Consider the following 12,966-nt stretch of genomic DNA (forward strand, 5'->3'; position numbering starts at 1 on the left):
GGCTGATTCGATATTTATGATAACAATTACCTGAACAAGCACCTAATGGACTGATGATACTGTATGTTAAAATGCTGTGAATCACATCATAGTGTGTAAATAAGACGAAGTCGATAACCGAATTATTTTTTAGTTGTTTTCTTTTGTGGGAGATAACAGAGGGCACTTTCTGACGTCTGCGTTTTATTTGGTCCAGTAGCTCACCGTCGCATTTGATGACGCAAACACGTATGACACCAAGTGCAAAGTGAGGAACCAACTTCGCTAACTTGCAGGTAACATAATTAAATTACAGTTCTCGTGTCCTCTTTAATGCTAGCACACTTAACACGCAGCGGATAAGATTGATTAGAGCCCGCATACCCGAGTGCTGCACTGCTCCAGTTATTTGGACTGCTTAAGGAGAGTTGGTGTGTTTTCATTAGGAAGGCCAGCTAGCAGGTAACTGCTAAAGTAGCTAGCTGTTAGCAGTAGCACACACTTGTTGCAAAACGACTGTGAAGTTTGACTTGATGGTGTGAGAATTGTGCAGTAGTTTCCGTGTTTTTCTTTTTTAAATGTGCTGTTCTGCACCGGTAGAGTCTCTCCTCTTGGAGTTTTTCTTTGACTAACCCCTTTTCACGCCAACTGTTTTCGATTTTAGTCAGCGTAAACCTGCAAGCTGTTGTGGACAAAACAGAAGTTTGCATGTTTAAAGCAAGTAGAAATGGTATCCCAAATCTTTGACCTAAAGTTTAACGCTGTTTTGGATTTAATTGCTTTATACTTTTGAGATTCTGAAGTGAATACGTACAGTCAAACCATGTATTCATATAAATGTGTAATTTGGACTTGGTGATATTGAGATATGTGAAGTACAGGTAAGTGTTTATACGCTTTTTATTGTCTAGAAGAGCAGATAATTCATTCATTAAAATTGCAATCAAACTTTGGTCAATACTTTAAGCGCATACACTTCGACCACTTCATTAGGTACATCCGTTCTACTGCTCTTTTATGCAAATGGCCATCTAGCCTCTCACGTGACAGCACTCAGCACATAGAGGCACGCGGACATGTTCAGTACGACCTGCTGAAATTCAAACTGAGCATCAGAATGAATTGATTTAATAAGTGACCTAGCATGTAGCGTGGTTGATGGTGTTAGACAGCATGCTCTGAGTATTTTAGATGATCTGATTTGCTAGGATTTTTCCGCGCAAAAGTTAAACACATTTGGACAGTGAAGGAATGTCAGGGTTCTTGCTCAGAAAAAGGATCAACATGCTCTGAAGTCAGAGCACAAAAACCTTTTTTGTAACAAAATATCGATTTCTGCTGTCCCTGTATCGATACATTATTAGCAAACAAAATATCACGATACTACACAGAACCATTTTTCCCCCCACCCCTAGAATGTATGCGGAAGAGCATCTCTGAGTGCACAACAAACTGAACCTTGAAGCAGGTAGGCTACAGCAGCAGAAGACCACTCTGAGTGCTGCTCTGTCGGCTAAGAAAAGGAAACTGAGGCTAAAATCGACCACCAAAAATGGACAACACATTAGAAAAATGCTGTCTGCGTCAATATTTAGTTGGTTAGGTCAGAATTTGAGCTAAACAACATGAAAGCAGGGATCCATCCTGTCCTGTATCAGCAATTCAAGCTACTGGTAGTGGTTTAACGTTATGGGGGATATTTTCTTTATGCCCATCTGTTGGTGGCTGCCTCCAGTAGGACAACCACTCAGATCATCTCAAACTGGTTATTGAGCAGGATGGGGAGTTCACTGTGCTCAAGTGACCTCCACAGCCAATCTCAATCTAATAAAGCAACTTTGGGATGTGGTGGAACAGGAGATTCAAATCATGGATGTGCAGCTGACGAATCTGCAGCAACTGTGCAGATTTCTTTTATTTTATTTTTTTACTTTACTGGGAGTAACTGGTGAAACGAATATCACATATGGGATTTTTCTGGTGGCAGTGCATTTGGTGGTTGAGATTTAAAAACAATAAAAATTCCAGAGAGTATTACACATAATCTGTAGCTTTTACATGGACATTATACAACCAACACAAAGACCTTAGAGGCATCGAAGCACTGCCAACAACCAATTTCCTGTTTTTCTCCCTTTTTGGTAAAGAATTCTGCGTAAAATGTTCAAAAAGGGTACAGAAAAACAAAGAAACCTTCAGTATTAAAAAAAACAAACAAGCTGTATTATTTTTTTTCAGCTGAATGCTACGTTTAAATGCTTTAAACTTTCATTTTACCAGAATTAAAGTTACAGTTTAATGTGGATTAGGGGTATATGTGGAATCTAACAAACACTTAGGGATTCTCTTCTGATTAGTAAATATAGAACATGTAGTTTATTAGAATTTTATAAGGAGCAGCTTTATCAGTGTATATTAATATATATTCATCTTCATAAATGTGTAACCTTTGTAGTTTATCTGTGTCAGCTTGTCCTGACTAAATTAATCAGTTGTTCCAACTCATTTGTTGCTTTAATTGGTTTTTCTTGCAGTGGCAATGGGGGATATGAAGACCCCCGACTTTGATGATTTGCTGGCAGCGTTTGACATTCCTGACATTGACGCCAAAGAGGCCATTCAGTCCAGTCCAGACGAGGAACGGGATGAGGCCCGGACTAACGTTCATGGGAGAGAGAGTGGATCTCCTTCAAGGTTTGCCGACCCTCCTGCCCCTCAAAGCGAGCCTCCTGTGGTCAGTGTTATTGTTAAGAACACAGTGCGGTCAGAGTCTTTTGAAGAGGAAGAGAAGTCTGCCAGGGATAAAACAGACAATCCTTCAAGCAGTGCCTTAGCCTCTCCTGTGCACGTTAAGTTGGATGACATCACTTCACAGCTTTGTCCCAGACTCCCCTCCGAGTCTGCTTTGGAGGGTGAGACGACTAATGGCTTTGAGGAATCTCCCTCCAGCCGGCAGGGACAGTCTAGCACAGAAGCATGGCACCAGGCTTCACCTCTGAGGTCCACACTGAGTGAAAGTGACAGTGAAACCGATAAAAGGCCTGAGCCTGGATCTTCCCAGCATGCGGTTGATGTTATGAACAGTTTAAGGCCCCTTCTCCACCTCAAGTCGCCAACCGCTGGTGTTCCCACCCCATTATCTCCTCCTTCCCCAGCCTCTGTCAGTGATCACCTTTCTCCTCACTCCCCTCAGCAGGATGAAACTTGTCTCAGAGATAATACACTATCATCACCGTCACTACAAAATGACAGCATGGAAACCGGAATCAAGCATGTTATGCACACAGATGAAGATGACTCAGAACCAGAGCTGGTGATCCAGGAGAGCCCAGAATCTGTAATGGCCCCACCTCCTAAGTTTAAATACAGAGCAAAATTACCACCTACTTTTCTTGGGTCTCCTGAAACGAGGCCTTCTGATCCTCCTAAGCTCACTTTTTCCAGAAAACCAAAACCCCAACACGAGGAGGATGGGCTGCCTACCACACCAAGCTCTCCACCCTCACCTCAAAGTTCCCAGGACCGCCTCCCACATGTTAGCACCAGCTCTTCATCAGTCCAAGAGGAGAAATACCCAGAACATGTGATTGATGAGAGGGAGTCGCCTGAGAGCCCACCACCCAGTGAGACAGGGTTTTTACTCCAAAATAGAAGCAGCAGCCCTGATCCCGGCTCAACAACAGCTCTAACTGCAAACCATGACGAATTCCACCATCAGGAGGAGCACATGGAGAGTGAGGACTGTCAGCAAGACAAGCCGGGTAACAGTGAAGGAATGGGTGAAAAGGTGGATGGGGAAAATTTAGACACGGAGAAGTGTGATGCTGACACTGAGGATGCTGCAAGCGCCACAGAGACGGTTTCACCTCCACTGCGACCACTCAAAGTTAAAATCAAAATGCCCACAGGCAGCATCACAAGGACTGTCACTGGTGTGGCGCCTAAAAGAAGCGGAAGAGCCACCAGTAAGGGTGTGACTGCTCCAAAACCATCACCACAGCGTCATAACACAAGAGCCAAAAGGGAGTTACCGCAAGAAAGTCAGCTGACTGCAGTGGAGATGCTGCAGGATGCTTGCGCTGCCACACTAGAAGGTGCGAGTACAGTTAGAGAGAAAACCCCCGCTGACGCCAGGCCTAAAGTTTCCCCCACAGCAGTGAACATCACAAAAACTGCAGCTCTGCCCTCTATTACTACCTCCTCCTCCAGAGTCAGTGCGAGTACAGGCAACCTGCGCACCCTGGGCCAAAAAACTCTCAACAGTGGGGTGACACTACCTGCTTCTTTACCTCTGCTGCCCCCTCAAAGCAGCAGCAGGCCAGCATCTATAGTCAACAGCACTGGGGCCATCATATCAAAGAGCCAGACCAACTTAGTGGAAGCCTTCAACAAAATCCTGAATAACAAGAACCTGCTGCCCAGTTATAAACCAAATCTGAGCGCCCCTCTTCCTGCAGCGTGGGGCATTTCTCTACCTGCGCAGGTAAGCTCTCTTAGAAATTAAAGAATTAGTTGGTCAGCAGCTAAATGAAGCATTTGATATTTTTGTAAATCATTCGAGGTCAATAAGCTAAGTCTAAAAGCGGAACTCAGTTCTGCACAGTATTAATTTGATCTCTTTTATAAATGGTAAATGGCCTGTATTTATATAGCGCTTTTACTAGTCCCTAAGGACCCCAAAGCGCTTTACATATCCAGTCATCCACCCATTCTCACACACATTCACACACTGGTGATGGCAAGCTACATTGTAGCCACAGCCACCCTGGGGCGCACTGACAGAGGCGAGGCTGCCGGACACTGGCGCCACCGGGCGCTAAACAGCTACTGGTAAGAGTAGATGTTACAATTAAGCAATGAAAGTGTCAAAAAAGTGGAAATTCAACATTCCCAGAAACAACTGAAGGTTTTTGAAATTTTGCAAAAACATGAACATTTTATTCACAAAGTAGTAATGCTGTTTGCTTGTAGTTGAATCACTACATCTGCAGTTTTTCAGCTTCTTTTTCTTATTCAAGCCCAAAACAGATTAGATTTTTCTCATTGAAGTGCATTAAAGTCAGATTAAATGTCTGAGGTGGAAATGCAAACAACAACAGAGAGGTGATTGTCATTGATAGAGGATCTGGAGTTAAATGTCGTCACTGACTGTTCACATATGAGAGTAGATCTTCTGAGGATGTGGAAAGTTCTTCTCCGTGAGGGAAGACTAAAAATCCAGCAGGGACATTGACCTAGAGTGCTCTGCCAGCAGTTAATCAGAAGTGTAGCAAACTCTTATTCAGTGGTTTTACCCTGAAGAAGTTACCAACTTTAGTTACTAATAAGCAACATGGTTAATTTTTGTCACTCACTTACACAACACCACCTGGTGTATAACATGGTGAGAGAATACCAGTTTCACTTCTTTACAGTTTTGTCAGAATTCAAAAAGCTGGTCTTGAATGTTCCCTAGATGTGTAAAGCTTGATGCTTGTGACGTCTGGTTTCAATACAAAAACAAGGCAGCTAAATGCTAAAGTTCAGGCTTGAAAACAAGACTTCACAAAGCAACGGGTGACATCACAGTGACTATATCCATCATTTATATACAGTCTATAGCGCTAAGCAATTAGATTAAATTAAGAAAATCATGATTGTTTCACCGTTCAATCACAGACTGCTAATCAAGGGTTGAAAGTAGTTCTTTTAGTCATGTTATGTAAAGAGGCACGTTATCAGGTTAACACGGCTGAAAATGAAGATAAGCTTGATTAAAGCAGGAATCCTGACATTAGGAGCGTGTTTATATTTAAAAAAAAAAAAAAAAAAGGACAGAAAATGTGGGCAGTATATCTCGCAATGGATTATTTTTCATACTCTGACATGTAATGCAAAGTGAGTATTTTTTCATTAGAACAAAGCTGTAGCATTGTTTAATATTATAGCTCTATGTCAGTTTGAGAAAGAGGATGTTTGATCCCCTGCAGGGTTACCGGTGTCTGGAGTGCGGTGACGCCTTTGCCCTGGAGCAGAGTTTAGCACAGCACTATGACCGGCGCTCGCTCAGAATCGAGGTGACCTGCAATCACTGCGCCAAACGGCTGGCCTTCTTCAACAAGTGTAGCTTGCTGTTACACGCCAGAGAGCACAAGGACAGAGGCCTGATCATGCAGTGTTCACACTTGGTCATGAAACCAGTGCCTGTGGATCAGATGATCAGCCAGCAGGAACCAACAGCAGCTGGTATGGGAATGTTTTTGTCTCCACTCCACTGTTTTGATTTTTGGATGTGCTTTAACTGCCTCTTCCATCCTTTCAACACCATGCTTTTAGGCCAGACCAACCCAAAGGCAGCACCCCAGGCACATCAAGCAGTAGCTAAGAAAGCAGAAGCAGTGCAGTACACAGGCAACAAATGTCCTGAGTGTCAGGCTCAGTTCTGCAGCAAAGAAGAGGTAGCCGAACATTTCCAGGAAATCAAGCCAGCACAGAGCACCGTAAGTCTCCATCGTGTATGGAAGAGGGTCAAGTAATTGAATTTAAATTTCTTTGACTTGCTAAATGGACTCAAACTTAATTCTTTCCTTTTTGGCTTCTCCTGTTTCCAGTCGTGCTCCGAGTGCTCGCCTCCCATGCTGCTACCCAACAGCTGCAGTGCAGCAGCTCATCAGCGCATCCATCAAGGCTCCTCTCCACATGTGTGTCCAGAGTGTGGGGGCACAGCCAAGCAGGCACAGTTCAGAACACATGTGGACGAGACCTGCTTGCACTTTTCCCGCCGTATTGGCTACAGGTGTGACGTCTCCCCATGTGATTGGTTTATTAAACCACTGCTACACCAGTCATGATTCCACTCTGCTGATTTTTTATTTATTTATTTTTAACTTTTCTCTTCTCCAGATGTTCTAGCTGCCTGGTGGTGTTTGGAGGTCTGAACTCAGTGAAGTCTCACATCCAGCAGGCTCACTGCGACATGTTCCATAAGTGTCCCAGCTGCCCCATGGCTTTCAAATCTGCTCCCAGCATTCAGAACCACATCACTGCCCAGCATCCGGGGCTCCCTGAAGGACAGCCAATGTATGTGCAGCACACAGAGTCTGAGTGTTCACGCTCGGATTTATTGCATCACTTTCTGTTTCTTTACCCCGAATTTCTTCCTTCACAGGCTGATCTATAAGTGTGTCATGTGTGACACAGTGTTTACCCACAAACCCCTGTTGCATGCCCACTTTGACACTCATTTAACCAATCAAAAGGTCCACGTGTTTAAATGCCCCGCGTGCACAAAGCTGTTTTCTCAGAGGAACTCACTGCTGGACCATTTCAAGGTATAACTGTTATAGTTGAGGTAGTGCTAAAATCTCGTCCTCTACTTACTCATTTTTAAAAAAAAAAAACTTTTTAAAATCAAACTTTATTCTTGTTTCCATCAGACCCACAAGACTCCCAAATCAAAAGGAGAGCTACCTTTGCTTCCAGGTGGTGCTTCTCTGAAATTGGAGAGCTCTGATGGAGATGAATGGATGCGTAAAGACAAAGAAGAGAAGGTGAAGCCAGAAAAGATGAAGACCCCTTCAGGGTGGAGGTGTTCATCTTGTAACACGCGCTACACGGACCGGGAGGACTATATTACCCATATGGGTGAACTGCACGGCAAGGTTTGGAAGCCTCAAAAATCACAGCACCGTGTGCTGATAAATATGCAGATGAGTTCATTTATAATCACATCTGAAATGGTTACAGATTCAACATCAGTTAAGCATTTATAAGTTGTTGTTAGCTTTGTGGTGCAGTGGTTACCGCTGTTGCCTCACAGCAGGAAGGTTGTGGCTTGAAAGCTGCTGGGGGACTGAGGGTGTGGGTGCTATGCTTTCCTCCAGCAGTCCAAAGATATGTATGTTAGGTTAATCTAAACTGGCCATAAGTGTGAACATGAGAGTGTCTGTACCCCTAATTTGTTTATCCACACTCCTGGATACAAAGTACTGATTCATACATGAGCACATTATTTTGACAGTTTTTGGTTTTACATATGCACTTGATTGACATAATAAAACCTTTCAGCTTTTCATGTATTTTCAAACTGGGTTTTTGGAGACCTTGAACCTTTCTGTGTTGACTGTCACATCTATTTTATCTATAGCACATTTAAACAATAGAAGCTGATCCAGAGGTTTTTCACAGTTCATTTTTTTGGAAAGGAAGAAAAAAACATGATTAACACAGTTCAGTGGGATACATACTGAACCAGCGTTGACATTAATACGATCGATATGTGAATCGATCAGCACGCCTCTGTGCATGGCCATTACTCATTTATTTAAAACATTTCTGCATTCTCTCTGTTTCTGCACCCCTGGCTGTGAATCACTGGTTTAAAATGTCTGATTTAATCAAATCCTTAAATTTTTTTGTGTAGATTTTGAAGAAGTTTCCCTGCAACAAATGTGAGAGCTCCTTCACAACCACCTCCAGTCTGAGGCGTCACATCAGAGATAAGCACAAAGCCATGAACCGCAGCTTTCGCTGCCAGTGAGTAACTTCCCCACCCAACCTCTACTTCCAGGGAATTTTTTCTTTTCTGTTAAATGCACATTATAGGAATGGAAAACCCCGCTGTTCAGTACCAGTGAATCCTATGCATTTCTGGTTATTTTTTGACCACAGCTTTTGAATTTATTAGTGAAAGAATAACAATCATCACCTCAGTATAAGGAATAATAATCACAACCTCAAAATAAGGACTCACAGATATCAGAAAATTTGTTTGCCATAGCCTTCCTATTTTGTTTGTACTTGCTCTGCATGTTAGACTGGGAACAACCAACAACTTTTACCCCACAACGTTTTTGTTTTTTTTTTGTTTGTTTGTTTTTGTGGGGCGATCGTGGCTCAAGAGTTGGGCGTTCGCCTTGTAATCGGAAGGTTGCCGGTTCGAGCCCCGGCTTGGACAGTCTCGGTCGTTGTGTCCTTGGGCAAGACACTTCACCCGTTGCCTACTGGTGGTGATCAGAGGGCCCGGTGGCGCCAGTGTCCGGCAGCCTCGCCTCTGTCAGTGCACCCCAGGGTGGCTGTGGCTACAATGTAGCTTGCCATCACCAGTGTGTGAATGTGTGTGTGAATGGGTGGATGACTGGATATGTAAAGCGCTTTGGGGTCCTTAGGGACTAGTAAAGCGCTATACAAATACAGGCCATTTACCATTTACCTTTTTTTTTTGAAGGATTAACTAGCATTTTATTGATTTCTATTGTGGTGCACATCAAACACACCCCCACTAGCTGGTAACAGTGTTGGTTATGTTGTAGGCTTTATAAAGATTCACCATAGCCATTACTCCCTAATGTGGGATTTATATACTTATATAATGTCCACTGTAGGTTCATCCTAACTGTAAACTCTACACTGCTTAATGTTTAATTTATGGTACCGCAGTTGTGCCCATTAGTGTACGTATTTGCAAAGGCAAGTGTGCTTCCCCGCAGACTCCCAAATTCCCAACTGCATCCTGCTTGATGTGAATAAGGCTGACTTGTAGGCTGCAATGGGGAAGGAAGCAGGTGAACAGCAGAGTTCACCAGGAATTGGATAAGCATGAACAGACTCATTTTAAATAATGTTGCCATTGTACTTTTTCCAGATGTTGAATCTAAAGGTGGTATGTGTATGAAGCAATGTGAGACTTCACTGATTTCATGTGGTGACACAAAAATTGTTGAGCAGAAGGTTTAATTGTTCCACAATTATGAAAGCTTACAAGCCTGTAAGCTTTCATGTTTTGGGCACCTCATATACTTTTGTCAGACCCTGGTCCCCAGTGCAAGTTTTGGGAAGCTCGTTGTAAACTCCTGAATATTAACTTTAAAAACTCTTAAATGTATGAAGTCATAACAGAGGACAGTTATGACTGTAATTTGGTGTGTGTGTGTGTGTGTGTGTGTGTGTGTGTGTGCGCGCGCGCGCGTGCACGCGCAGGTTTTGCACTGAAGGTAAGAAAACCTTCAGCAGCAGAACGATGTTGGAGAGGCACCTTCAGCTGAGGCACAGCACAGAAACTGCAAGCCAGAAAACCACAATGGTAAGCCAGCAGTAATCCGATCACACAAGAAGTCAAACAGTAAGTATTTTTTACTAAAGTTTGTATCTTGATATCTCAGAGTGGTGAAGATGAAGCTGACAGTTCATCGGAACAGGACAGCAGTTTGGGGGCTCGCAAGAGACGGAGAGGAGCCGTGAAGGTGGAGCAGAATGAAGAGTCCACAGACAGAGTTAGTCCGGGGAAGAAGCTACGGTCCTCTTCCTCCTCAGCTCTCGCTCCGTCCTCTCTTCCCGAGTCTGGGTTTCGGTGTGCCGTCTGCGGCTTCACCTCAGAGGAGAAGGTGGCGTTCCTGGAGCACATCAGCCAGCACAGGCGCGGAGGCATGGACGACGGTGGCCTGCAGTGTCTCCAGTGTGGCGCCTGCTTCGCATCCACCTTCTCACTGTCACGCCATCGCTTCATCACCCACAAAGTGAGAGATGTGGTCAATGACAACCAACAAGCACCCAGTGTGCACCTGTCACCCTCCGTTGGAAATAGTAGGCACCACGAGGAAAAGAGTTCTCTGAATGGCTCTGCACCAGCATCACCCTCCACTCAGCCCTCCACAGGAGAGGGGAAAGAGGAGGAGGGAGCACTGGCCTGTAAGGTGTGTGGTAAACACTTTGACAAGGTCACAGATCTGAATACACACTTCAGAACTCACGGTATGGCTTTTATCAATGCGAGGAACGCAGGAAAAACGATCTGAGATGGCAAACATGAAGAATATGTCATGATTAAGAGTACTCACAAGTGCCTTTCTGTTACCGAGTACCGGTTAAAGTGCGAGTTCTGCTCTGATTTTACCACAGATTACCAATATAGTCTGAAAACGTGAAATGTTCAGATGCGATTCTCATTGTTCCAGATGAGCTTTTGTGACACTCAGGATCTGATGCTGTGCTTCTGTGTTTAGTTAATGTAATGAAATTAGAGTTTAGTCTGTTTCCCTCACAATCATGTGCCTGCAGAGGCCGGTGAACACTGTTCTAACCGTGCTGTGATAACGATGGCCGTTGAATGAATATGCTTTTTTTTTTTTCCTTTTTTTTTTTTTAAAGCAAACTGTTGCAGTGATTTTGATGCGTTTCTTTGAATTTATTGCCAGTCATTTTTCAAAGCATGCTGTCTCTTTCAGTTCATTCCCAGCTTAAACTGCAGCCGCTGGCTTCTCTACATTTTAGTTTCAATTTACAGATACTTAAATTTTGCTTTTCTTGACTATTTTCACTGACTATTTCTGCACTGAGCTGAAATGGAAAAGTACACGTTTGTACTTTTAGAAGATTCCCCCTGAATTTTGCTTTGAGTCACACTGCTGAAAGTTTTTCATTAGCTTTCGCTTAACTTTGCAATATATGCTTGCATATAGTGGAATCATGGTGGTGTCATCCCTGAATGAAAGCAGCAATAATTAAGGCCACCAATACTTTACTGCATATGTGCAATAAAGCATTGGTGCTTTGGGATTAGTTTTGAGAAAAAAAAAAACTTAACTTAAAATAATGTACACTTAAAGGCCACATATTACCGTTATTGATATTATCCTTGAAGTCTTTACACATTTAGATGCTGAAATAAATGCGGACCAAAAATTTCTGGAAATTTTTCTAAGAACTTTTGACTATGCTTTGGAAAATGTTAAGCAATAATCTGACTCGCAGACACACTATTTGTAGGGGTGCAACTTTCTGATGCATTGAAATCAACGTTTAATTCCTTATAAATTGAATGTATTTATATCAGATTGAGTAATTTATTCAGTGAGCAAGAGGTGGAAAGTGAAATTGTTTTTTGTTTTTTGGTATGCGGGCCATATGTTTACCTAAATCTTGCTTTATGGAATTACTGTAAATGGAAGATTGTTATATATGCATTTTGTCTAAAGTCCTTGGAATGGCTAAAAGATTAAAACTATTGTTCCCCATAACCGACTACACGTTCTCTCGTGGTTCTTTCACCTATAGGTGTCAACGTAGCTTCCTCATCAGTTCAGAGAAACTGCAAAATCGGCATGTTTAACACAAGTGTTCTAAAAAAATCTGAAAGGAGGAATAAGTGCCAGTTTGATCGAGACGCCTGGTTATCTTGTTTAGAGGATGTTTATTCAGTACAGATGTAATGCAGATTTATTAATTTGGTAGCTCAACAAATGTTGCACCTCCTCAGGTTTTGTCACTACTGAAGAATACTCCCAATAAATGTAATCCTACCTTAATCAAATAGAGTTCACAGCTGAGGTTTGTAGGGTGGATTTATGAACTTTCATGTATTAAAACCATAAACCATAGATGGATGTTTGTATTTTCTGTCCTGATATTTTGGTTGGATTTCATTTTTGTTTTGTTTTGTTTTGTTTTTAAAGGAGCTGCTATACTTTTTCAGCTGACCACTCTCTTGTTGAGGCTGGCAGCTCACAAAGATCAAACACTTGCTTTTAACTGCAGACTATTTTGCATATTTACATTTGCAAAGGTATTTTTATTTCTAAAACATGGGTATTTTTTTGTTTTAGGTTTTTCTTTTTTTTTCTTTTTTTCCATTTTCTCGAAAAAATACAAATAACTGAATTTAATTGGTTTTGGAAAGGTTGAAGCCAAGATGTTCAGCCATAAAACAAAATTGTCTTCAAATTAGAAAGGCTGAATGAACGTCTACATGTGGGTGATTTCATAATGTGATCCTCAGTTGTAACTTTGCATTAACGTTCAGACAGGCTGCAAGTTCTGAGCTATTTCTCACCACCATCCATGAATAATATCAATAGACAGCTAACAGTTTTTTAAAAAAAACCTGTCAAAGTTAGCTCTCCCCTGTGCGTGTTTAGCATTGATAAAACAATTTCAAACCAATCATTTCAGAGAAAGAGGGAAAAAAAGTCACTTGTAACTTGGTCATTTCTTTCAACAAACTTCACTGTTGGC

General features: G+C 42.4%; 1 protein-coding gene across 2 annotated transcripts; it reads left to right on the forward strand.

The window, feature by feature from the left end:
* The first annotated feature begins 200 nt into the window (after positions 1-200).
* On the forward strand, positions 201-11,976 carry znf687a (zinc finger protein 687a). Of its 2 annotated transcripts, XM_085473849.1 has the most exons (11): positions 201-275; positions 2,514-4,462; positions 5,949-6,204; positions 6,295-6,458; positions 6,570-6,754; positions 6,862-7,038; positions 7,127-7,289; positions 7,395-7,619; positions 8,381-8,493; positions 9,937-10,039; positions 10,119-11,976. In XM_085473849.1, exons 2-11 carry the CDS (start codon positions 2,519-2,521, stop codon positions 10,749-10,751), a joined length of 3,963 nt encoding a protein of 1,320 aa, XP_085329975.1. In that variant the 5' UTR covers positions 201-275; positions 2,514-2,518; the 3' UTR covers positions 10,752-11,976. The 2 variants fall into 2 exon arrangements, with proteins under 2 accessions (XP_085329975.1, XP_085329974.1); XM_085473848.1 differs by having other exon boundaries at positions 5,949-6,458.
* Positions 11,977-12,966: the final 990 nt, after the last annotated feature.

This window comes from Copadichromis virginalis, linkage group LG11, assembly GCF_057382275.1.
Source record: "Copadichromis virginalis isolate Kocher_CV1m ecotype Utaka linkage group LG11, C_Virginalis_male_GT1.1, whole genome shotgun sequence".
Classification (NCBI taxonomy): Eukaryota; Metazoa; Chordata; class Actinopteri; order Cichliformes; family Cichlidae; genus Copadichromis; species Copadichromis virginalis.

Coding starts and splice junctions, on each gene's coding strand:
- znf687a (XM_085473848.1), top strand. CDS start 2,519: ATGGGGGATATGAAGACCCCCGACTTTGATGATTTGCTGGCAGCGTTT. Junction 7,039..7,126: donor CTCCCTGAAGGACAGCCAAT/GTATGTGCAGCA, acceptor CTTCCTTCACAG/GCTGATCTATAAGTGTGTCA. Junction 7,620..8,380: donor TGGGTGAACTGCACGGCAAG/GTTTGGAAGCCT, acceptor TTTTTTGTGTAG/ATTTTGAAGAAGTTTCCCTG.